At 45.0% G+C, this 24,054-nt stretch overlaps 11 protein-coding genes across 11 annotated transcripts; 8 read left to right on the top strand and 3 right to left on the bottom strand.

Annotated features, from left to right (window-relative positions):
* Positions 1 to 43: 43 nt before the first annotated feature.
* On the top strand, positions 44 to 1,462 carry L199_005753 (uncharacterized protein; the record flags this gene model as incomplete). The annotated part of the gene is made up of 6 exons (XM_064891459.1): positions 44 to 81; positions 143 to 216; positions 286 to 715; positions 804 to 1,109; positions 1,200 to 1,340; positions 1,411 to 1,462. The coding sequence occupies 6 exons, from the start codon at positions 44 to 46 to the stop codon at positions 1,460 to 1,462; spliced, it is 1,041 nt and encodes a 346-aa protein (XP_064747531.1).
* A 505-nt stretch (positions 1,463 to 1,967) lies between these two features.
* On the top strand, positions 1,968 to 3,942 carry L199_005752 (uncharacterized protein; the record flags this gene model as incomplete). Its single annotated transcript, XM_064891458.1, has 10 exons — positions 1,968 to 2,297; positions 2,377 to 2,498; positions 2,581 to 2,754; positions 2,816 to 2,893; positions 2,967 to 2,995; positions 3,062 to 3,178; positions 3,288 to 3,476; positions 3,551 to 3,628; positions 3,703 to 3,749; positions 3,829 to 3,942. 10 exons carry the CDS (start codon positions 1,968 to 1,970, stop codon positions 3,940 to 3,942), a joined length of 1,278 nt encoding a protein of 425 aa, XP_064747530.1.
* Positions 3,943 to 4,187: 245 nt separating this feature from the next.
* Positions 4,188 to 5,360, bottom strand: L199_005751 (V-type proton ATPase proteolipid subunit 2; the record flags this gene model as incomplete). Its single annotated transcript, XM_064891457.1, has 11 exons — positions 4,188 to 4,259; positions 4,346 to 4,420; positions 4,498 to 4,553; positions 4,633 to 4,692; positions 4,757 to 4,804; positions 4,862 to 4,871; positions 4,932 to 4,949; positions 5,026 to 5,044; positions 5,098 to 5,174; positions 5,236 to 5,257; positions 5,323 to 5,360. 11 exons carry the CDS (start codon positions 5,358 to 5,360, stop codon positions 4,188 to 4,190), a joined length of 495 nt encoding a protein of 164 aa, XP_064747529.1.
* Positions 5,361 to 5,715: 355 nt separating this feature from the next.
* L199_005750 (T-complex protein 1, eta subunit) lies at positions 5,716 to 7,973 on the top strand (the record flags this gene model as incomplete). The annotated part of the gene is made up of 9 exons (XM_064891456.1): positions 5,716 to 5,739; positions 5,808 to 5,832; positions 5,913 to 6,059; positions 6,113 to 6,233; positions 6,313 to 6,406; positions 6,464 to 6,516; positions 6,586 to 7,381; positions 7,480 to 7,818; positions 7,890 to 7,973. 9 exons carry the CDS (start codon positions 5,716 to 5,718, stop codon positions 7,971 to 7,973), a joined length of 1,683 nt encoding a protein of 560 aa, XP_064747528.1.
* Positions 7,974 to 8,664: 691 nt separating this feature from the next.
* Positions 8,665 to 9,024, top strand: L199_005749 (uncharacterized protein; the record flags this gene model as incomplete). The annotated part of the gene is made up of 1 exon (XM_064891455.1): positions 8,665 to 9,024. One exon carries the CDS (start codon positions 8,665 to 8,667, stop codon positions 9,022 to 9,024), a length of 360 nt encoding a protein of 119 aa, XP_064747527.1.
* A 1,136-nt stretch (positions 9,025 to 10,160) lies between these two features.
* L199_005748 (uncharacterized protein) lies at positions 10,161 to 10,955 on the top strand (the record flags this gene model as incomplete). The annotated part of the gene is made up of 1 exon (XM_064891454.1): positions 10,161 to 10,955. The coding sequence occupies one exon, from the start codon at positions 10,161 to 10,163 to the stop codon at positions 10,953 to 10,955; it is 795 nt and encodes a 264-aa protein (XP_064747526.1).
* A 1,252-nt stretch (positions 10,956 to 12,207) lies between these two features.
* L199_005747 (uncharacterized protein) lies at positions 12,208 to 13,606 on the top strand (the record flags this gene model as incomplete). The annotated part of the gene is made up of 8 exons (XM_064891453.1): positions 12,208 to 12,385; positions 12,462 to 12,566; positions 12,638 to 12,784; positions 12,887 to 12,991; positions 13,069 to 13,149; positions 13,210 to 13,281; positions 13,353 to 13,466; positions 13,527 to 13,606. 8 exons carry the CDS (start codon positions 12,208 to 12,210, stop codon positions 13,604 to 13,606), a joined length of 882 nt encoding a protein of 293 aa, XP_064747525.1.
* Positions 13,607 to 14,165: 559 nt separating this feature from the next.
* L199_005746 (uncharacterized protein) lies at positions 14,166 to 15,539 on the top strand (the record flags this gene model as incomplete). The annotated part of the gene is made up of 6 exons (XM_064891452.1): positions 14,166 to 14,352; positions 14,667 to 14,843; positions 14,954 to 15,037; positions 15,126 to 15,197; positions 15,317 to 15,391; positions 15,469 to 15,539. 6 exons carry the CDS (start codon positions 14,166 to 14,168, stop codon positions 15,537 to 15,539), a joined length of 666 nt encoding a protein of 221 aa, XP_064747524.1.
* Positions 15,540 to 17,108: 1,569 nt separating this feature from the next.
* L199_005745 (uncharacterized protein) lies at positions 17,109 to 19,222 on the bottom strand (the record flags this gene model as incomplete). Its single annotated transcript, XM_064891451.1, has 9 exons — positions 17,109 to 17,204; positions 17,403 to 17,810; positions 17,921 to 18,022; positions 18,121 to 18,235; positions 18,363 to 18,562; positions 18,640 to 18,772; positions 18,843 to 18,949; positions 19,042 to 19,138; positions 19,209 to 19,222. 9 exons carry the CDS (start codon positions 19,220 to 19,222, stop codon positions 17,109 to 17,111), a joined length of 1,272 nt encoding a protein of 423 aa, XP_064747523.1.
* Positions 19,223 to 19,534: 312 nt separating this feature from the next.
* Positions 19,535 to 20,611, bottom strand: L199_005744 (uncharacterized protein; the record flags this gene model as incomplete). The annotated part of the gene is made up of 4 exons (XM_064891450.1): positions 19,535 to 20,009; positions 20,099 to 20,411; positions 20,468 to 20,527; positions 20,587 to 20,611. 4 exons carry the CDS (start codon positions 20,609 to 20,611, stop codon positions 19,535 to 19,537), a joined length of 873 nt encoding a protein of 290 aa, XP_064747522.1.
* A 586-nt stretch (positions 20,612 to 21,197) lies between these two features.
* On the top strand, positions 21,198 to 23,707 carry L199_005743 (vacuolar protein 8; the record flags this gene model as incomplete). Its single annotated transcript, XM_064891449.1, has 11 exons — positions 21,198 to 21,219; positions 21,304 to 21,390; positions 21,464 to 21,700; positions 21,759 to 21,881; positions 21,953 to 22,075; positions 22,141 to 22,263; positions 22,329 to 22,457; positions 22,520 to 22,894; positions 22,959 to 23,081; positions 23,137 to 23,255; positions 23,318 to 23,707. 11 exons carry the CDS (start codon positions 21,198 to 21,200, stop codon positions 23,705 to 23,707), a joined length of 1,851 nt encoding a protein of 616 aa, XP_064747521.1.
* Positions 23,708 to 24,054: the final 347 nt, after the last annotated feature.

The raw sequence follows: 24,054 nt of genomic DNA, 5'->3' as shown, positions 1-24,054 counted from the left end.
TTTTGACGAAGCATATATCACTCTGTAACGATAATCAACAACAATGGCGGACGCAAAGAAGAAACAGTTGGTATTCAACATGTAAGTGAAACTCCATTCAGTCGTCTGAAGCAGGAAGTTGTAGCTAATGATCATTGGGTAGCATTGAATTCTTGAGGACTTCAGCTCAAGATGGCACTGTGAAAGAGGATGACAAGGAATCACTCGAAGTTGCAGGTGAGTCAGCTTCATGGTCGTCGTGTTCAATCCCGGCTCTACAGCTGATGCTTGGTGTATGTTGAACAGTCCAATGTATCGCCGAGTCATTCGGGGTCGATCCAGATTCTTCGGAAGACCAGAAATCCTATTCCATCGCACCAGCATCACTATTATCGATATTAGATGTCTTCCTCAAAACGAAAGCTAAATCTGCACCTTCTACTGCCCCCTCAGCCGCTGGACCCTCAGAGACGAAAGTGCCTTCTGAACCCACAGCCGAAGACAAGAAGCAAGCCGAAGCTCTGAAGACTAAAGGAAACTCATTGATGTCCTCCAAACTGTACGACTCAGCTATAGAACAGTACACGCAGGCCATCGCCCTTTATCCCAACCCCGTTTACTACTCCAACAGAGCAGCTGCATGGGGTGGACTGGGCAAACACGAAAAGGCAATTCAAGATGCTGAGAAAGCTTTGGATTTGGATCCTAATTTCTCTAAGGCTTATTCGAGATTAGGGTGAGTTAGAGATTTACTGCACTTGATCTCCTCTCATCATGGTCCTTGTTCGTATTGAATGTTATGCTGATCTCTCATTTATGTACAGTCACGCACACTTCTCAACGGGAGATTACCCATCTGCCGTTAAAGCGTACGAAGACGGTTTGAAACTCGACCCATCAAATAGCAATATGAAGACTGCTCTCGCCACTGCTAAATCCAAATTAGCAGAATCATCAACAAACTCAGTAGCAGATAGAGAACCACCTGCCGGTGGAGCCGGCGGTGCAGGTGCAGGTGGAATGCCAGACTTGAGTTCTCTCGCTTCCATGTTGGGTGGTGCGGGAGGTGGAAATGGTGGTGGTATGCCGGATTTGGCTAGTATGATGAGAAATCCTCAGTTGATGGCTATGTGAGTGGAAGGGTCTCTATACCTTGACCCTTCTCAAACGGTGTCACACTGCATATCTGTCCATTGCTGACGATTGGACGGTTTCGACAGGGCTCAACAAATGATGGCCAACGGTGGACTCGAGCGTCTCATGCAGAACCCCGCTCTGAGGAATATGGCTGAGAACATGCAGAACGGAGGTGGTATGCCTGATATGAGTCAGCTTGCCAATGATCCAACTATGAGAGATCTGTGAGTGTGCCTTTCCTCCGTGTCCTTTTCCATTTGGTTGTGTGGCTGATTCTGTGTATACTGTGTGTAGGGCTCAACAGTTCATGGGTGGCCAAGGTCAAGGTCAAGGACGAGGAGCATAAGACACTCTGCCATGTAGTGTAGGTTGTTATAAGGTTATTGGTTTTATGCAGTATTATCTACTTGGTAACCTAACAACATTCGCTTGACTACCCTTGGGATCTGATGAAACTGACTACGGCACTCAGGCACTGACTGTATCCATAACCTAGTGACGCCAAACGCTTAGCAACGTCTATGGCATCATCCATATGCAGCCAACAAGAATAAGATTGGATGTCCACATACATAAATACATACCTATATATATATATATACTGCGCTGGGAACGTGAAGTGATAAATTACTCGAAGTAAACACTTCTTCCTCCTTCGTTCATTTCGGTTTACTCTCTTTTCATCTTTTACCATTGCTGTGCGATTCCCTTGATCTCTTTATTGTTTGTTCTGTTTATCTCTTTTGATCTTGCTTCTGCGAAGTTAGCTTTGATTTTCTGATTCTCAAGGCTTGTCGATCAAGTGTTTCATCTTTTCCTATCCTTTACTACCTATCAACCGACCGGTCAATATGCGATCCTCTATCTCTTTTCTCGCTCTTATTCCCCTCCTGACTTCCATCTCCGCCTCACCCCTCAAAGCTCGACAAGAAGTCATCGGCGTCTCGTCTCCCGGTGCTGAAGCTGGTAGTGCAACCGCTACCGAATCAGGTGTGACGGCTTCCTCTTCAGCAGCTGCCGAAGCGGGTACACCAGCTGCTGACGCCAGTGCTACATTCGCTGCCGAATCATCCAGTGCATCCGATACTGCTGCTTCAGCTTCTTCTACCAATAGCCCCGCTGTGGCTGCTGCTACGGCTGGTAGTACCGCAGATACTTCCAATGATCTGACGGTAGTCAAGGTAAGTCACCGTTCCTTCTCACAATGTATCGAACATCACACGATCAAACAATATACTGAGGTGACTATTGATTTGACAGTTCGCCGCTTTGGCTGAATCACTCGAAAAGACATTCTACGAGACCGCCTTGAGCAAATTCGATGCTCAGGCTTTTACAGACGCTGGATTTGTCGATGGTCAAGGTATCTTTGATCAATTACAGTGAGTTTACGTACCACTCCCTCTCACCATAGCTTGGTATCCTCCTCCACGAAATTTGGATAAAGCTGAACGGGCTTGATAGGGTAATTGCCACAGATGAAGCTACTCATCTAACGGTCCTCCAATCCGTCGCTCAATCTCTCGGAAGCTCAACATCCGACGTGGATAGTTGCACTTTCAATTTCGATAGTGCTCTAACGGATGTAACGACTTTATTGGCTACTGCGAGGGTATTAGAGTTTGTAGGGATTGATGCGTGAGTCCAGACAAGCCCTTCAGTTGGGTCGGGGTCTTCTGACCGACCAGGGTTCGAGTAGGTATATCGGCGGTACCACTTTGATAGGTGATAAATCGCTTCAGGTGTCTGCCGCTGAGATAACGACTGTTGAAGCTAGGTAAGTCAAGTCGACCCATCTAGGTAATGATCTGAAGAGGCATATGACTTCCTGAAATGGTAATTGTTATTAGACACAACACCGTTCTGAATACTTTGAATGGTCAGTCCACCTTACACCTAAGCACACACGTGATGTCGACACTGACATATCGCTGTGGTTTTATAGGCGGATCATCGGTCCCTAACGCATTCGATATGGTTTTAACCCCTCAACAAGTATTAAGCGTCGCTGCGCCATTCGTTTCCGGTGGTTGTGATCCAGTTGCCGCATTGGGTTTGACTCGTACGTATTTCTGTGATGTCATATCCCTCTCCTTGCGTCCTCTTCTGCTTTACTTATCCCTTTTATCCAAGTTGGATTCGGCTAATTTACCCTGTGCAATCGACCACAGCCACTCCAGCATTGGTTATAACCAACACCGACGTCCCTCAACCCGGTACTCTCCTTACATTTGGAGGAGCAGGTCTAGATGGGAAAGACCAAGCTGGTTTGTTCTGTAATATGATAGTTGGAGGAGCAACCGAGTCAATCAATTTACCTATTGCGGAATGTAAGGTTCCAGATGGGCTGGATGGTGCAGGTAAGTCATCGGAGTCAGCGACCCACATGATCTGCTCGATCACTGATTGTTGACTGTCGATTGTGCATTTTCAGTCCACTTGTTTATTACTAGTTCTTCTACACCACTAAGCTCAAATATCGTTAATCAAGATGCAAATGCAATTGTAGCTGGTAAGTACAGTCATCCCATCGAATACCCATTTGTTGTGTAATCAGTTGCTGATCGTGATTGAATCGAATGACAGGTCCAGCGATCGCTTTTATCGATACAATTGCCAACCCTCAGTCTCAGGTAAGTTCCCATCCTATCTTGCTTCTTCACCTTTTTTTGCTCGAACATAAGCTGACATTGTCGCAATTCTTGATTCCAGTTGTTGCTCGGTACCAATATTAACTCGAACGCAGCTGCGACGAACGGCAGTAGCGGTACAGGAAAGAAAAAGATTGTCATCACTCAAACCATCATAGAAGAGGACATAGTGTGAAGCGACATGTAATCTTGTCTTAGCACTTCTACAATATACCCATTTATACCTTGAGATCCCTGTTTGACTCGATATTCACTTCCCATTCTCTAGAGCCAAATATACCACTTATGCAAGGTGGTACAATTCACCATTCGATTTAGTGTATATGTCATCAGCAAAAACGTAAAGGGTGACAAGGCAATGCATTTTATGAGGATAAATCGTATTCTGCTGTGACGGTGAGGCAAAAGGTAATCTCGGTGTTATGTGGCACCGCACACTGCTTCTCCAACTGCCGTGTTGAGGATCAAAGCGACGATGAGACCGTAAAGACCCTGTAAGCAAGAGACAATTTTTAGCAAGAGTTCTTCTTTACGAGACGAATATGATATAATGAAGCATAAAACGACGGATGACTCACGATAACTTCAGCGAAGATGAGGATCAAAACCATCGATACAAATACTTTTGATTCGTAGAGATATGCTCTGACACACTGGAGATGACAAAGAGCGGGATCGGTCAATACCTGACTCGTCCATGATCGGTGAAAAAGGTGAAAGATATACTTACAGCATCTCCAACTATTCCGATAGCATAACCCGCAGCTAGACCAGTGAAACCACATGCTATTACCCGACGTCGTTATCAGCTACAACGCCCGGGTTGGAAGCAGATAGCTGAGAAACGAAAGGGGATTTGACATACCTAAACCAGCGGCGAGATGGATAAACCCAGCGAATAATGAATATGGTTCGGTGGGCGATACTAAAAAACCAGAATCAGTATACAAAGGAATGTCGGAACATCTGAAGAGAAAACGAGAACCCACTGTTACCGGCAATCAACACTGATACTACTAATCCATACACGGCGATAACTGAGAGAATAATAGGTCAGATTGATTTCCAAGACGAGCAAGATAAGTTTCACATACTACCGGACATCTGCAAAATACGAAATGTGTTAATTAGTCTGCTACAAGCACAAGGAGTCGATCAACTCACGACAACAGGAATCAAGGACTGCAATTGAAAGATCAAAGAAATTCGTCAATCAGTGGAATCGACAAGTATGTCATGGGAGTCGTGATGAACATACCTTCATAATCAGATCGGGTCTGCGAATTTAGGCATCAGCTCTGCATCCGACAACGGTGTCATTCGAGCTCACCTGAATGTACCTAAACCTGCGATTCCTATACCAGCTTTCGAAGTTCCGTAAGCCGCTCCAACGGTCGAGAAGATCATCTAGGATCACGATTGCTGATCAGATTTCATGCGCTAAAATTAGCGGTGAGGAGAGACTTACCGCACTGGCTACGCCAGCAAAGCTATTGAATCAACAATGTCAGCTCATTCGATCTCACTGAATAAACATGAGAGCAAGCGAACTGACCCGAAGAATGGCGCCCAGGGTGGACAGAGCTCTGACATTTTGCCCAGTGGTATCGATCCGGATATGGGTTCAGAGTAGGGATATACGATTCAAGTGAACGGTTGAACGGCAAATAACGATCCAGTACCTTGAGCTTGAGACGGACGAGATATCGAATGGTACCGTGTGCCGGAGCTGGTCTAAGCTGACGTTGATGGCGTTATCACTGGATCAGCGGGATCAAAAGAAACCCACGTCATGTTATCGTTCAACCACGAGTCTGGCTCAACGCGTTTCCATCGAAATGTTGCGTTGGTCATGTTCCATGAGATTCAACAGAAAAGTTGGAATAATCCATCTACATACCCCTCAAGACTACCTTAGCTCATTCATACACAGACTAGATCAGTCAAGATGCAAGGTAGACTCCCTCAGATGGTACGTACTCGCTCAGCTGATAATTGCATCGTTACATGAGCCTGAGAGCTGATTCATCGGATTTGTAGCAACCGACTGTCGTCCTTCTACGAGGTATGTCTGTACTCGATTTGCAGCATGAATATCTACTCGAACGATAGAGGCGCTGACATTCACTTGATCCATGTCTTTAGAGGGTACCGACACATCTCAAGGTGTAGGACAACTTTTATCCAACATCTCAGCATGTCTGGCTGTGGCTCAGACTATAGCTACGACGCTCGGACCTAGGGGTATGGACAAGCTCATCGTGGATGATAGGGGATTAGCGACCATCTCAAGTGAGCTACCAGTGTATATATTACAACAGAATTTAATGGCTGACTTAGAGCAGATGATGGAGCTACTATCCTTAAATTGCTTGACGTCGTTCATCCTGCTGCTAGGACTTTGGTAGATATAGCTCGAGCTCAAGATGCGGAAGTTGGAGATGGAACGACCAGTGTGACATTGCTGTGAGTTCAAGTGTTCCATCGCAGGATTCCCTCTCTGCTTTTGTGACATAAATTACTGATATTTGTGACACATATCTAGTGCCGCCGAGATATTGAAGGAAGTCAAGCCGTTCATTGAGGAAGGTGTAGGACCCCATGTCATAATCAAGGGGTTGAGGGAGGCTAGGAGTCTGGTAAGTTGCTCTAGTTTCTGATCTCAGGATAAACCATATGCTAAATGGTATCATTAGGCAATTAAAAAGATCAACGAGATTGCCGTGACGATAGACAAGTCTAATCCTGAGTGAGTCATGCATTGTCATCATCATCACATTGAACTCAGCTGACCTGGTTTGACATTGCTCGTGATCAGAAAATTCCGTGAACTCCTCCTTCAATGCGCCTCCACTTCCATGTCATCCAAACTCATTCACTCCCAAACACCTTTCTTCGCCAATATGGTAGTCGACGCTGTCCTCTCCCTCGATCAGAAAGATCTTGACGAGTCGTTGATCGGAGTGAAGAAAGTCCCTGGAGGTGGTATGCAAGATTCCCAACTGATCAAGGGTGTAGCATTCAGGAAGACATTCTCCTATGCCGGATTTGAACAACAACCTAAATCATTCAAGGATCCTAAGATATTATGTCTAAATGTTGAGTTAGAATTGAAAGCGGAGAAGGACAATGCCGAAGTTAGAGTAAATGAAGTATCAGAGTATCAAGCTATCGTAGATGCGGAATGGTCCATCATCTACAAGAAGTTAGAAGCGATCGTAGAAACCGGTGCTAAGGTGGTATTGTCCAAATTGCCTATAGGAGATTTGGCTACTCAGTATTTCGCCGATAGGGATATTTTCTGTGCTGGACGAGTCACCTCGGATGATCTCAAGAGAGTCACTCAAGCTGTAGGAGGATCAATTCAATCTACTTGTTCGGATATCGAACCTCATCATTTAGGTCAATGTGGATCATTCGAAGAGAAACAGATTGGCGGAGAGAGATTCAACTTGTTCCAAGATTGTCCTCAAGCGAAAACCTGTACGCTTATCTTGAGAGGTGGTGCGGAACAGTTCATCGCAGAGGTGGAAAGAAGTTTGCACGATTCGATCATGATTGTCAAGAGGGCTATCCAAAATAATAGCGTAGTTGCTGGAGGTGGTGCTTGCGAGGTGAGTAGTCAACTCTTTCATCATTCGTGCAGATCATAACATCATACTATATGCCAAGTACATCCTGCTGACCGTTGTCTTGTTCTTTTGTTGTGCAGATGGAAATCTCCAAATACCTCCGAGGTCATTCCCGAACCATCATGGGCAAACAACAATTGATCGTTGGATCAGTCGCCAAAGCTCTCGAAATCATCCCTAGACAAATCTGCGACAATGCCGGTCTGGACGCTACGGATATCTTGAACAAGTTGAGAATGAGACACGCTCAAGGTGATACCTGGGCTGGTGTGGACGTAGATTCGGAGAACGTCCAAGATAACATGAAGAGGTTTGTATGGGAACCTGCATTGGTGAAGACCAATGCTCTGTCGAGTGCGGTCGATGCTGCTTGTTTGATCTTGAGTGTGGATGAGACGGTCAGGAACCCACAATCAGAGGTGAGCCGATTTGATCTATCTCAAGTAGATGCAGAAGAAATAGACTGGCTGACATCCTTTTCTTGCTGTAGGCACCGCAAGCTGGGCCACCCATGCCTCGAGGCGCTGCTCAACAGGCCTTGAGAGGAAGAGGAAGAGGTATGCCAAGACGATAGATGTATGATTAAAGTAGAGAACCGAAGATTACCTACTCATTTGACAATGCATAACAATGAAAAACAGATCAAATGATCAAGATGAGTTGTGAGATGATGAGTAGATCTATTGATTACTTGTACTTGACCAAACGAATGGTCAGGAGCGCTCAGCTTAGGTCTTGAAAATGTTGATGACCACTGTATTTTCGGACGCCAAGACTCCTCACTAGATTCAGTTTCGAGAAATACTATATCCATGGATCCTTCATGCCGAGTGACCGGAAGGGGCATGACAATGGGATTGATCGATTGATCAAGCAAGAATGTTTTAAGTCCTCGCATTCGAAGCCAATTCATCAGTGACACGTCGTACGAATACGATGATTCAAATAAAATTGATTTGAGATGAACCGAGTAAAACTGATCCATTATTTACACCTATACTCGCCAAGAGTACGATACTACTGTATATACTCCATACAGATCTTGATGAGATCTCTTCGCGAGGCCATGCAGAAGAGCATCAAAGTCGTTCAATAAGGTGCATTTGCAATTAAGACGCTCAGAAGTAGACTTTAAGATATATTATGAGGATAGGATATATAAGGAGTAGGAGATCTCACCTTACTCCCATTTTATGTCTCTCTCCAATACCTTACCTCCAGTCATATCACTAATCCCACTCGTTCACCCAGTCATACTAAACACAATGCAACTCATCTCACTCCTCACTATCCTCGCTGTTCTGGTCCCAACCTTTTCTCTCCCTCTGAACGAGCCTAGAATAATCGATGACCAAGATGGTGGAGTCCGAACAGTCCGAGACTTCCCTGAACCCACACCTACATCCGATGGTCAAGCAGCCAACATCGAAGCTACACCGTTGTTCAGTCCAACTTATACCAAACCGAGATACTATTGGCCACTCACAACACTTCGAATCCCCATATTGGTAGATATCGGACGAGTTATACCTACCATTCCACCTAAACCGGAATGGCCTGTACCTGATCCTGGACCTAGACCGGAGTTCGAAATCGGGGAGAATGGAATCGTCATTGGATCTTAGGAGTGAGTGGACGAAATGTATGAAATAGGGAAGGATAAACTGATACTGTAGAATGCAAACATTATAGGATTTTAAATCGGTTTTATTTATTCATATTGATAGGCCGCGGTCTTCCCACAGTGTTCACTCCATCAATTCTGTGCAAAGCGTCCGTCATGTAGCAAGCATCTCCTTGTAAAGAGAGACATTCTATCGAGAAATGCTGTAGATAGCCTCAATACGTATGACATCCCAATTTTGCCTTTGATTGCCACTCACACAGTCCATACTTCGCTATTTGGATCCTTGATCGTGATCGTATATTTGAGAAAGTTTGGATTCAAGGTCGTCGTCAAGGATAAGTAGTTCCAGACTGCCATACACATCTGCGCACAGACTGATCGTACTTCTTGATGATGATGATGGTGGACCTGACTCAACGAGATTGATTGACTGATGGATCGATCGATTAGATGATTGATGGTAACTTGACCTGATTCAGGCGTTGTGAACCATATCACCATGAGGTATACAGTACCAACACCGAGTTGTCTGAAATCACTCATGAAATGTCGATACTGTTCAGTACCAACGAAACGCCCTTTGGTCGATGAGGTTAGAGATAAGATTTCACCTTCAAGGAGAGTTGCCAAGTCACACTAGACTAGCTGTGTTGAAATGATCGTCTCCCTCGCTCCGACCGGTCCATATCATGCCGTAGCTTACCATCAACAGATCGATATGCCTTTGAGGGGACTAGAGTAAGTTAAGTTTACCAGACATCCGTTACACTCGGATACCTTGGCAATCGGTCTTATGATCCATGCGTCCATACTGATAGTCATGAGGAGTAATATGAAAACACCTTTGACCTATGACTGCGTGGCTTTGACCTGAATGTTGACATTTCACTGTGTTGCGGCGCTGTAAGTTATGCCAAGTAGGAAATAAAAATTAACGTTCGAGGGTAGGAGGAAAAGGGTTTCTTCTCGCCGAGGTCCAAAGAATGAACGAGATGCATTGTTTTCCTCATGGGTTAAGCAGTGGGTACAAAACGTTGAGACCGGAAAGGTATATAAGGGGTTAGCTTCGACCTCAGCCTTTTCTTCACCCCATCAACAACTCATTCACTCATATCCATAATTAAATCAGCCAATATGCACTTCACAACCATCTCTCTTCTTACCCTTCTCCCACTCTCTACCATCTTTGCACTTCCCACACCTTCCCACCCTCGAGAGGTAGGCAATGATGTGAAGATCGACGCTATCGGTCGAGCAATCGGTGCTATCGGTATCACGCAAGACCCCTCACCTACCTCAAATACCCCCAGTTCTTCTCAAGTAGGTATTAATGCGATCGGTCGAGCTATCGCTGCCATCCCCGTCGGATCCTCATCCAGTATCACAGGTGGAGTAGGTATCAATGCCATTGGACGAGCAATCGGTATCGTACCTAGCTCTGATCCTTCCCCTAACCCCGAAGTCGGACCCAACGCGATTGGCAGAGCCATCGCTGCTGTCCCAAAACCAAGTCCAACAGTGACCATCGAAGCTATTGGTCGAGCTATCGCCATCTCACCTTCCAACCTTCCCGTCAGCCCCAACGCAATTGGTAGAGCTGTCGCTGCTGTCACATCCGAAGATGAAGGAGGATCGACCGAAGTACCAACACCCACAGTTGGAATCAACGCTATTGGACGAGCTATCGGTGCTATCGGATTAGAACCCTCCAGCGTAGGGGTAGAAGCTATTGGAAGAAGAGGTATTGCAGCTATTGGTGCTCAACCTTCAGGGGTTACGGTGGATGCAATTGGTAGAAGGGCTGTAGCTACTGTTGGTAAGCAACCTACTGGTGTAACGGTAGATGCGTTTGGAAGAAGAGCTATAGCTGCTGTAGGAGGAGCAGGTCAAGATGATGGGCATGTGGGTGTGAATGCTATTGGTAAATGAAGGACAGGAATGGATTGGGAAAGGTGAGTCGTCCAATTTTTTCCTTTCCAACCGAACTTATGATATTAATACAAGACGGACTTTAAGCTGATTACTCGGTGATCCCTTCTTTACTATATGGTTGGTGTTACAGGCCTACTTCCCTTTCCCCCATCTGCCGAATAATATGAATATGTAGATGAAATCACGCAGGAAACAAGGTGAGGGCTCAATTGGAAAGTTCGGTATATGGTTGGTTTACTACAAAGGCAGTACCTATGAAGGAATGCATCGTTCGTCTGTGAACCGGCAACCATCTGAGCTGACAGCACAATCTCACTTGAAAGAGGGAACTCTGATGATTCATCATGTTCGAGTACGTTGGCAGGATCTGACTGTATGGTATGCGGGCATTAAGTAGCTCAATGTCATAGTCAGATTAATCTTACGACAGTCGCGCTACATATGTACCATGATGGAGAGTATTACGCCATTCGTACTAGTCGTCCTTTCATGTATATCATGGGTATACTGATCATCTCATTCCCGCTCAGTGTCGGTAACCTCGGCCTGCGAGCTATCGCACATACTGTATACATGCTATATGCTTGGCGAGAGTCAAAATGAAACATAGAGAGAGGCAGCGAGTACTGATTGAGCCGGCTGCCACATTACGGTCACTGGACGTAACAGATAACACTCAACCTACTGCCAAGTGATCGGTCAATAAGGAAAGTATCGGGAATTGTACCTTATGATGAAAGGACTGGAACTTCTCTTTACCATTTCCCATGATATTGAATGAATCTGGAATATGTGCTGTATGACATGAAAGGCACGAGGTAAGACTTGATGCGAAGCGAAAAAATCTGATCTACTGTAAACCCTTTAGCGAATGGGACTGTGTGGACTGCTACAGCCACTGCCTTGGCATATACATCAGTTGATCAATCCATCAGGACCACCGGAAAGCCGAGATTGAGATCTGCTATCATCTGCTGATTGTGATTCAGGTACGAGATCAAAATCAGAATCACAAACAACAAAAACAAAACTCATCCATCAAAGATAAACAACTGCCACAAACATACTGTACAGTATGGTCAAAGCGAGGCATAAGCATAAAAGGTCGATGTCCACTTTCTGGGGCGGGTAACACCTCAAGAACGACTGATATATATGAACCGCTCTCTTACCTCAGGACTGACCATCCATATCGCACTTCTCCAACATTTCCAATTCGCAAGTCCAACCAGTCTGGTCACTCACCGAGATGCTCTTCACAACCAATATGCTGGCTCTTGCGCTCACCTCAGCTTCGCTGCTTCTACCTTCGTCTCTTGCTTCCTCAAAAGATCCACCTTCTCTGTTGGAATATCGATCTTGGCTCCCTGAGAATACGTGCATCTGCCCATACGATCCCCTTGTCCCAGAAGGTTGGCTCGAATGTGGTGAGTTGATAATTCTTTACACCTGAATTTCAGTACAAAAGTGCAAAAGCTGATCCTAGGTATCACTCAAATGTAGTTGGTAAATGTGCATCACATGAAAAGCGGGTACATCTCTCCACTAGAGATCTATCTCACCTCACTCGACAAGTCTGTGTCTGTCCTGAGGATGAACAAAACTGCCGTGAGTTTGTTTTTCAGCGATCCACCAGAACGATCAATGTTGAACTGATATCTGAATGCTATGACTCCTAGCGTGCCCACTCATCCCTCCTCCCGACTGCTGTACGCCAACATACAAGCGAAACGAATTGACCAATGTCATGCCGGCTTTACACGCTCGATCATGTCCTCCTGAAGGTGAAATCTGCCATGTGGTAAATGGTAAAATCGAGTGTATCCGTAAGTCGAATCTTCATCTCACCATTCTTCCACCGAACAGCTCAAACTTCCAGATCTGTATTGGCATCTACTGGTCAGCCCGCTGACAGTCTTTGGTTGTAGCTTGCATTCAAGAAAGGATTATATGCCCACAATACAAACGAGCCGAAGCTGATGATAGCTCCGCAATCATCTGTTTGGCTACCACAGAGGGAAAAATCAGCTGTCGTGGGTTGTCTACTCATGACTGCCATGGTCGTAACATTCCTAGCTGACGATCTCCTTGATTTTCATTTATGAGACAGCCTCTTGTCCTCGGCCATGTCCTCTTTGTCCGCTCGCAGAGTCAAAGAGAGATACCGAAGCAATCAGTGCATTATGGTGTCGTAAGTGGTTTTCTCCCCCTCGATTGCGAACAGATCCGAATCATTATATATCTTCTATAGCTCCTTGCAACCCTCCTTACCCACCTAATTGCCCTCAATGCTGGTACAACGCCTTTGGAACAGTTGTTTGTCGTGAGTACAGTACTTGTCCCTCTTGAGTATGTGGCATGAATTCATTGTATGGTTGTTTTCGTCATGCGTAGCCCTCTGTCCATGGCCTCCTGTCACCAGCATCAAACCCCCTAAACCAACCATTACTTTTTGCCCGTTAAGCAGGAAATACTGCCTTGCTCAACCCGACGGAACCTATAAGTGTCGTGAGTGGTCTGCAGTATCATCAATTTCATACCGTATGAATTGTTAATGATCTTTCTTAGCTGGATGCGGACCTATCCCGATCGACGTTGAGGTCACCGATGTCGCTGGAGTGGAACCTACAGTTGCACCTGCCAAGTAACCTATCATACCGGGTATAGTAGAATCGCTCACTTGTAGAATGATTGCCTGGGTTCGAGCAAAGTTTCAAAGGTGGAAATCATACTTTGCTCGGGTACTGTGTAATGAGGTTACTGTATATAGGTATTATAGCTTCGAAATGCATCCTCTATGTCCCCGTTAGTGGGGTTTTCCTATACTATACAACGAATTGCTAAACAACCAATATGATCATATGTCTTAATGTCGATTTGGTGATCACCCACTGTCGCGAGTCAGTACAACAGGAAGGCAAATTTGACGCGGATGTATCGTACATGCAGGACGACATGATACTTGCTCTGATCAGTCAGGCAAAGATTTTCGGGTTGGGATCAAGTGATTTTCTGGAAGCCATCACCGAAGTCATTTGATCAAGTTGTGTAAGCGACCGACTTGTCAGAGTATATATACTTCAACCTCAATCGGAATACCTGATCCATCCACCTTTCTCAATACATCAGTTTCTTTTTCCATATCTTATGATAGCTTGACTTAATACTATAAACCACTCGAAGCCTCTAATCAGCTGCTCAGAAAGAATGCAATTCCACGGATTTGACTTCTACTTCTTCTTCCTTGGTTTTATCCTCACTACCATTCTCGCCACTGCCATCCCCCTTGACGAACCCTCTTCTTCCCTTGTAAGTAGGTACGCAGGAATATTCCCTAGGGATAGCTGTATTTGCGAATACGATCCTGAACATCCTTGCAAATGGGATGATTGTGGTGAGTCCATATCATCTACCTTGTTATACACCTTGCTACCATATATTCTGGCTCGATGGAAATTATCATGATGCTGAGTGGCAAATCGTGCAACTTTATGAAAACAGTTGATCGATGTCAAGAGCCTTCCAAGAGAGTATATCTCTCAGAGAGGGATTTGAGTCATATGACGAGGGCGATCTGTTATTGTCCTTTCAACTTCATGTGGTGAGTGCTCACTTCCTTACTTACTCAGTATTCCCGAGAGCAAGTCTCAATCGATCCTGGAGAATCTTCGCTTTCTCTGTTACTCATATGTTATACTGCACATACAGATTGCGGCCCAATCAGACCAAGACCTTCTAAACAATGCTGCGGTATCATCGATCCTCCCATCTTACTTTCCGAGCGGGACGATTCGATCAACACTACGCCTGTACTCCATGCCAGGGCCTGTCCACCTAATCAGGAACAGGTTTGTTATGTCTACAGAGGAATCAAGTATTGCATTCGTGAGTTCAACGTTCCACATCACTCTGCTAGTTCTAGCACAGAGCATAGAAGGACAGATGAACTAATCAGTTCATTGATCCCTTGATATGTCTTCCATGTACGTCCATAGCATGTATCGAAGAGAGGATTATTTGTCCTCTGGAAGATGAACAGATCATTTGCCTAAACGATGCTGATGGAATTATCAGATGTCGTGAGTACCGTAGACTCAAGCCTTATATCATATACAGTACACTGTGCAAGGACACTGATTATAACATTTCAATGGCACCTCATTGTAGCTCCCTGTCGACCTCCTAGACCACCTATCTGTCCACTTTGCGTATCCCATCGAAACGGCACAATAGTCTGCCGTAAGTCTTTGTCCCTTCTTACCGTCTACCAATCTATCCATCTGAACGTGATGCACTGCACTGTCTGTACATAAGCAAATTGACCTTGTTATGTTGTGATGCGACATATTGCGTCGTAGCTCGACCATGTCCCACTTCACCTATCGTATGTCCATTGTACTGTATCGATTATCCGAATGGCACTGTCGTATGTCGTAAGTGCCAATCTCCTCTTGTGACGACACCCCGATTTATCAGCTGGAGCTTGATCACGATGTCCCTTGTATCCCAGCCGGTTGTGGTGACAGACTACCAAGGACTTATACCAACCCAGTTTCACTTCCAAGCGCCACGACGAATTAATGAGAAAATAAGAAAGTGTGGCTGTTGCAGTATAACACATGGTTTTGGGTTTTTGTCTCAGCAATAACGAATCTATCTGTATACCTATATTCAGCTTATGCCCATGTTGACAAGCTGTACTATGTATCGTATATCATGTCCCCATCTTGTGGGTAAATATCCAAATAGTAAGATTTATACCCCTGTGATACTCGAAGAGGTCCAAGGAAGATCAAGTAGATTATCTCAACAACCTACTTGATCTCTTGACCGTCAAAGCCGAGTCAGTCACATGTCCTTTACCCACAATCGTACTGCGACCATTCTCCATCAATCAACATCATTCTATTTTCTGATCTTGACATCCTCGTCTATACGGTCATCAGCAAGTCAAGTCAAAACTACCCTTTGTCAATTCATTCTATTTTTGGTGTTCATCCCCACTTTCCACTCATCACTTCGCTATACTCTATACCTCCTTTGGTCTAAATCGATGATCCATGCGGTTCAACGACCTGAGATGGTATTCGCTCTTATTCTTAGAACGGTCCATCTCGGGCAAAGCTGATAATCATATGCATGAATTCAATATGCATACGTTGATCCACCGGAAGACCGAGTCTGGATGTTTCAACTTCAAGGTATATATATATATACAGGCTTCATTCATTTCTCCTTTCAATAAGCTCTTCCGATACATTCAGTATTATTTTCCAACACTTTTTCGAAAACAAGATGAAATTCCATTTGACTATCCTCACAGCTCTCTTGACCCTTACTACTCTTACCTTGGCTGTTCCTACCCAAGGAGAAATAGAGGAAAGACAAGTCTGTCATTGCCCAATCGATCAACCTGATTGTAGTGAGTCCATGAGTCCATATACACTCTCACAAATGATATCGATGATCGCTCTTGAACGTGGGATGTCATTGACATTTCACCTGTACGGTAGCTTGCGGACCTGTCTGTTCAGATGGGAATGAACCGGTGTGTTACTATGTCTTGGGAGAGAGACAATGTCTTCGTAAGTTTGCTTTGTCATTTCCAGCACGTATAGTACAATGGACCGAGGAGGGATAATGTATACAAAGCTGATTGTTATCTATCTTGCATTATGCTGTCAGCTTGTCCCGATTCCTAAGCAGGTAATCAATACATAAATACTGTAATACTGTGACAATCATTGATTTTGTATGTGCTGGAAATGCTAAAGAGAAGAGAAAGAGAACTTTGGGTGGAATCACACGAGATATGATTAGGTTCAGTATTCAGTAGGATATGATCTTCCTGTAACTTGAATTTGATACATATCAATTTACAAGAGCATTGAGTCAGTACGATGATATCAGTGCCAAGTGCCATAACTTGAATCACAGGGGTGGAAACAGAATACATTCGATTAAGATATATTAGGGCACTACTAATACCACCACATTACTATTATTATTATCTTGACGTATTAAACTTATTAAGGGAGGAATTTTCGACAGACCCCAAATACTTCATCCGCTACAGTACACGAATCATGAAACTGTATAACTTAACAATCTATCTTTATCTTTTCCGGATAATCTTCATTGTCGACAAACTTATTCAGACACGAAGGAAGCTTCGTTGAACAGGTATCCCTTGACGGGGATTGATTCACCGTCGATCTCAACGTTGAGCGTAGCGGGGTTATGGTACTACAAACGACAAAAGGATTTTGTCAGTTTCGATGACTCCCTGTACAGTTCTGAGTGAATTAGAGGAAAAATGAAAATAGAGTGGAACCGATTCTAGAGATACGGCATATTGGTGTAATCAAACATCCCCTCTTCGCCGTTCACGTCCCTTCCCTTCCCTATAGCAATCGCATCGTTCACGACCATTGAGTGACTCACCTGGTAGATATACGGCTTCGTACCCGTCACAGCTGCCAATCCCTTCCTAATGACATAAGGAATCTCCGCCAGGACATCGACTTTCTCAATTAATCCTCCCTGTCCCACGATCGCTCCAGCAACGTCCTGAACAACTTTCGCCGATACTTTTCCTTCTCCCGAGACTTTTTGAGCAGACCATTCGAACTCGATCGACGAAGGAACCAGGTAACCAGTTTCTTTATCTTTGACGGGTGATTTGTGAACAGCCGAGGAGATAGAATCAGTAGGATGGGGATAGACGTCGGTGGAAGATGGTGATAAGTGAGTTTGACCAGTGACGATCAATGGGGAATGTTTGGTGGTGTAGATGGCGCCGATGTTGACTTTGGTTCGACCTGATTTGGAGCCTTTGGGGCCGTATTCGTCCTGTGTAGTGTCGGGATCCGAGGTCAGCCAAATGTTCGTCGTATATGATAGTATGTCTACTCTGCTCTGATAGGGAAGCCGGGTACGATGCTACGGATCTCATTACTCACAGTGGTCTCAAATTCCATCTGGACAGCTCTGACTCCACCTAACTTAGGATCGTCGGCACCGGGTGTGGTAGTGAAGAAAGCGAAATTCCATCTGGTCGCGACCTGAAGAAAGACAGTAGGTAAGTATGTATGATGAGTGGTGGTAGCAGGTGGAAGGCGCGATGCTGATTGTTTTTCTGTGAAAGAGTGAGTCTACCCACCAGATTAGGTCTCATACCTTGAATGGCATGTACGAACATTCCATCACCTTTTACGTCCAGAGGTTTATCTTCGACGGTAACAGTTCCTGATGAGAAAGAGAATGGGTGGAATCGGCTACGGCAATTACCACAGAATCAGGCAATCTTTCAAACAAGCGTGTCTGGTATCCGGCGTCATTCGGCAACCTTGACCAGAACGAAACAAATGTATTGAATCCGTTGATATGGAAAGGTGAACTTACTGAACGACAAATCCATCTCTCTTGGCCTCCTCTCTGTCTTTTCCAAAAGTTGAGATTCCACCTTGAGCACCTTGACCAAATTTGAATCCAGGTGCTTCAGCAGGCTTAGTGAATTTGACATCCAGATGAACATTCTTATCTAAATCTGCCACGATGTGATATACTTCTTCAGTAGTGGGTGATCCGGTATGTTTGATTTCCTATATTCGCACACAGACAAAACAAGTCAGCGACAAACGCTCTATTACTGCACGATAAGGTTTGATAGATGACCTACAAATTGGTCAGTCTTCAAATTTTGTTTATCGAATTTCGCTCCACTGGCATTGATCGATCTCCAAGTTGACTTTTGAGTGTGAGGGTTGTACACTTTGAATGTCATTTGGGTTGTTGCTGGAACAAGGAAGATGCTAGAGATTGATAGCAAATTTAGCCATATCTCATCGAGATTAGAGTACCGTCAATGGTTCATGTGCTCACCCAACGTATGACCAGATGATCTGGACCATTATCCAAGTCCCATCTTCCAAGACTGTATACCATATTTGAGTCTCGGTCTGGAATCCCTTATTCGAGGTGTTTGCCCACTACGCCCATGAACCAAACCAGATTAGCCACGCTAAGTAGCTCTCTCCATCCCCCCTTGTCATCCGCCTTGATTTCATGCTTTGTCACTCACAGCGGTATCGGCAGATGTAAGTTCACCATACCCACTCAGATACGATGTGACGGGGTAAAAGTTGGTAGCATCTTTTGATGAGTTTGAGGATTGTGAACTAGATTCATTTTACAGATTGGCCACTCAGCGGATGTCTCTGAGATTATGTCAGTGCGATGACCACTCACGAGAACCAGGACATTGTGTATTGTGGTTGTGTTTGGGGTTGTGATGATGATGAGATTGTAGATGGATGTTGAATATGTTATGTTGTTATTTGTTTTGAAATGCTGAATGGAATGGTCCAAGCGAGCGAGTGCAACCGACGGTGAGCGACGACGCCCGATACTATACACTTACAAGCTAAGTTACCTGAAACGTCATCAACCATCAATTACATAAGCATGTTGACACTAACAGACCCATTTAACCAAGACTGAGGATACATTAGAATTCATGCATGCAGAATACAATAGGATACAATGACATGACGATCCAGTCTTTCATGTTACTACTACCTTCGTCTGTCCAAATCATCCCTGCTAGGCTTGGTGTCCCAATGATGATCGTCATCCCGCCGCCTATATCTGTCTGGCGTCGGTGACCTATCTCTTTCTCTCTTAGGTGAGATCGACCTCGTTCTGTGCCTCTCTCGCTTGCCAGGTGGTGTACGCGAGTCGTCCTTCTCTCTGGATCTCCTATCGTCCCTTCTCCTGTCCCTGTGTCTATCTCGATCATCATCATCGTATCTTCTATCCCTCTGACTCCTGTCCCTATCTCTATCTCGATCATATCCCCTTTCCTTCTCTCTATCCCTATCCCTATCCCGATCCCGATCATCATGATGCCTCGAGCTTCTATGTCTATCTCTTTCCCTCTCATAATCCGAATCATTATCCCTATGTCTTCGACGTGATCTCTTATGTTCTTTCTCTTCTCGTTTCACCTCTTTTTCAGCTTTTCTCAATGCTTTCTGTTCTTTTCGCAACCTGTGAAATGACACCAATGCAGTGGAAAAGAAATACCAGCTCACATTTAGCGAGGGATAATCGATGGAAGTGGAATCCCGAAGACTCACGCTTTCTCCCTTTTCCTCTCCTCTTTTTCCAATCTTTCAATCTCCAAATCCTTCTCACTCTTCGGTATAGGTATATCATTCGATCCTGTACCTTCACCATTTTCATCATCATCATGTCTAGGCTTCGGAGCTATACCCAAAGCGATATTCAAAGCATCTTCTTCCTGCTGTTTCAACCTTCTAATCTCTTCTGCTTTCGCTTTCGCTGCTCTTTCTTGATCGTCATCCTGCACTTCTCGATTGTACCAATGTATATCTTGGTTTTTCTGCCATCGACCTACTGGGGCGTTCACTGTGTGCCCAAGGTAGTTTTCTACAAACCAACAAATCAGCTTTCGTAAGTATATAGGAAGGGAGGAGGTGACCCACCTCGATGTTTATCGTTGGCTACTTGAGACCAACGAAAATCACCTTGTCCACCCCGTGTACCTAAGCAGATGAGTCAGCTGGGCGTAACCTGCCGATATGAAGACTTGAGCTGCACTTACCTCCTCTGATGGGACCGTCGTACATGCTTGGAGGATCTATTGGCCAGCTCGCAGTTGTCAACTAGACATGAGCATAAGTATCTAATTCTTCGAGATTGACTGATTGACTTGTTATACGATGGGTGGCCAGTAACCGGGAGTGACGCGGGGATGACACGCCACAATGAGGTAATCCCATGGATCCCATGGATATCCCGACAATTGATTCCGTTGGTATCGCTCTGGCTCCCATCTCGTGTTTGTTGTTGAGTTGATGCGTTGCTGCGTTGATGGTCGATGGCTCTCACTCTCATGCATCAAGATTACACGTCAAGATAAACCACCACTCTACAGCCAAGTCGCACTAATCACCATACATACATTCAGCTTCCCTTCGGTTCTCCGACAATCCGCTCCATCAACGTCAGACGGCCCTGCTGGCCTCATCAGACAGACGAAATAGACTAGAACACGGCTAAGAACCAACTTGACCTCAAACCTCCTTTATACTCGATCATCGACGTCACGGTCCACTTCTCAGCCGCTAGGGTTCAGTTCATCCAACACATTCTCACTCTTAGTCATTCACTCTTCTCATCTTCTTCACTTCACATAGAATCCTATAACGCAAGATGGGTGGTGTGAGCAGTTGCTGTGAGTACACTCTCATCCATACATTGGGTACCAAGAGATCATGCACGGTCACACTGACGCATATCATTCATCTCACGTATACAGGCGGACCTAGACGAAAGAACAACTATGAACCATTATTACTTGAGAATGAAAGAGAGGCAGTAGCAGACCTGCTACAGTACTTGGAGAGTGAGTCATATATCATCTGTACATACATACTAGTCGACTGTACTGACGTATTGATCCTCGTGTTACGATTCAGACCGTTCCACCACCAATTTCTTTTCCGGCTCACCATTAGCGGCTTTAACAACCTTGTCATTCTCTGATAATGTGGATCTACAAAGATCAGCGGCATTGGCGTTCGCAGAGATAACCGAGAAAGAAGTTAGAGAAGTTGGTAGAGATACTTTGGATCCTGTTTTGTACCTTTTGACAAGTCATGATCATGAGGTGCAAAGGGCTGCTAGTGCTGCCTTGGGCAATTTGGCTGTGAACGGTGAGTGATAAGTCAGCTTTTGTGGGAGTGAAGCTGATGTATCAATCGAACTTGATAGCTGAAAACAAGTTATTGATCGTCTCCCTCGGTGGACTAGAACCTCTCATCAGACAGATGTTGTCATCAAACGTAGAAGTTCAATGTAATGCCGTAGGATGTATAACCAATTTGGCTACTCATGGTCAGTTCAGCTATCGCTTTTAGGCTCGGACCATCGAGGTAATCCAGCTGACAAAGCTGATATATGCGCAGACGAGAACAAAACCCAAATCGCGAAATCGGGAGCTTTGATCCCTTTAACTAGATTGGCTAAATCAAAGGATATGAGAGTACAGAGGAACGCTACGGGTGCTTTGTTGAACATGACTCATTCAGGTCAGTTGGCAGAGGAATAGGATTGTTACCCTGAACGTAGCTGAACCTTTATGTATGTCTCACAGACGAAAATCGACAACAGCTTGTCGCAGCTGGAGCTATCCCAGTATTGGTCAGCTTGCTCAACTCGCCTGATACCGATGTGCAGTATTATTGTACTACTGCTCTGAGTAACATCGCTGTAGACGGTAAGTCAACTGAGTAATATGGACGCAATTGAGCTCTCCAAGCTGACCTGCCTGTTATTTTGTAGGAACAAATCGAAAACGATTGGCAGCATCTGAACCTAAATTAGTACAAAGTCTCGTTCAGCTTATGGATAGCCAAAGTTTGAAGGTACAATGTCAAGCTGCTTTGGCTCTTCGAAACCTTGCCAGTGATGGTGCGTTAGCTGATTTCTACTCGCATGCTATCTGGAGCTAATTGAACGATTTACATGGACAGAGAAATACCAACTAGAAATCGTCAAATTCGATGGACTCAAACCCCTTCTCCGATTACTTCACTCTTCCTATCTCCCCTTGATCCTGTCGGCCGCAGCGTGTGTTCGAAACGTTTCCATCCACCCGGCCAACGAATCGCCAATAATCGATTCAGGCTTTTTGCAACCCTTGATTGAGCTACTATCCTTCGATGAGAATGAGGAAGTACAATGCCATGCTATCTCAACTCTGCGAAATTTGGCTGCTTCAAGTGAAAGGAACAAGGGCGCGATTGTAGAAGCTGGTGCAGTAGAGAGGATCAAGGAATTGGTGTTGACGGTGCCATTGGCGGTTCAAAGTGAAATGACAGCCTGTGTTGCTGTTTTGGCTCTTAGTGGCAAGTCCCGTCATGTTCGAATTACCGTCTTGAAAACAGCAGCTAAGTTTTTGACCATTCGTAGACGATCTCAAACCTCAGTTGCTCGAGATGGGTATCTGCGAGGTTCTCATCCCGCTCACCAATTCCTCCAGCGTGGAAGTTCAAGGTAACTCCGCTGCAGCACTGGGTAACCTGTCCTCGAAAGGTGAGTTGGCCAGTCATAAATGCAACCAGGACAACAGCTGACGTCATTGATGCAGCCGCTGAGGACTATGCACCGTTCAATGCCGTGTGGAACAAACCGGACGGAGGATTACATGCGTACTTGGTTAGATTCTTGAGTAGCGCCGATATAACCTTCCAACATATCGCTGTATGGGTGAGTACGACTTGATTACCTTTCTATGAAGCCTTCCTGCACTGACATCTCCCTTTTTCCAGACTATCGTGCAGCTCCTTGAAGCGGAAGATGACCAATTAACCAACAACATCCGATCCTCACCTATCCTCATGTCTTCTATCCGACAACTCGCAGCTTCGCCACCACCTTCACGAGGAGGTCGGGGAATCAACGAGGTCTCTCAAGGATCAGAGGGAGAAGAGGATTACGAAGATGATGGACTGGATGGTGAAGGTGAAGGTGAAATTGCTACTCTCGCACGAAGGATCTTGGATTTGACCGAAGATGGAGCGAGGGATATCAACGATGGATCTCATTTCTCGACTCACCATCAAGGCGAGAACTCGACGTCGGGAGTAGCGGGTAGTTTGGGTAGTGAACATGCTGCGTTGAGAGCTAGTGTGCATAGGGCTTTGAGTGGAGGTCATTAAAAAGGAAAAGGACAAATCTCCCACGGAAGGACTGCCATTTGAAGAAAAATGCGAAGATTCGCTAGTCAAGTGGGCCACGATGAGGATTAGGGATTGAGACGACATGATCCTCAAATCAAAAGTATCATCAACAGCGATGGATCGACGACTGAATGATTTCTTATTCAAGTAATTTTTTTCCAAGTGTATTATGTATTTGTAATCTACCCTTTCCAGAAACGTATTACCATACATAGTACAGTACGAGTAAAGTATCACCTAACAAACATTAATCCACCAATATGTACGATTTTTCGCACATATATACCCATCAAAGAGCCGATCAACCCATCGTCGTGTTCTGTCCT

This window comes from Kwoniella botswanensis, chromosome 1 (genome assembly GCF_036426115.1).
Source record: "Kwoniella botswanensis chromosome 1, complete sequence".
Classification (NCBI taxonomy): Eukaryota; Fungi; Basidiomycota; class Tremellomycetes; order Tremellales; family Cryptococcaceae; genus Kwoniella; species Kwoniella botswanensis.
The sequence above is the reverse complement of the archived record's forward strand: the minus strand, read 5'-3'. Positions and strand labels throughout refer to the sequence as shown.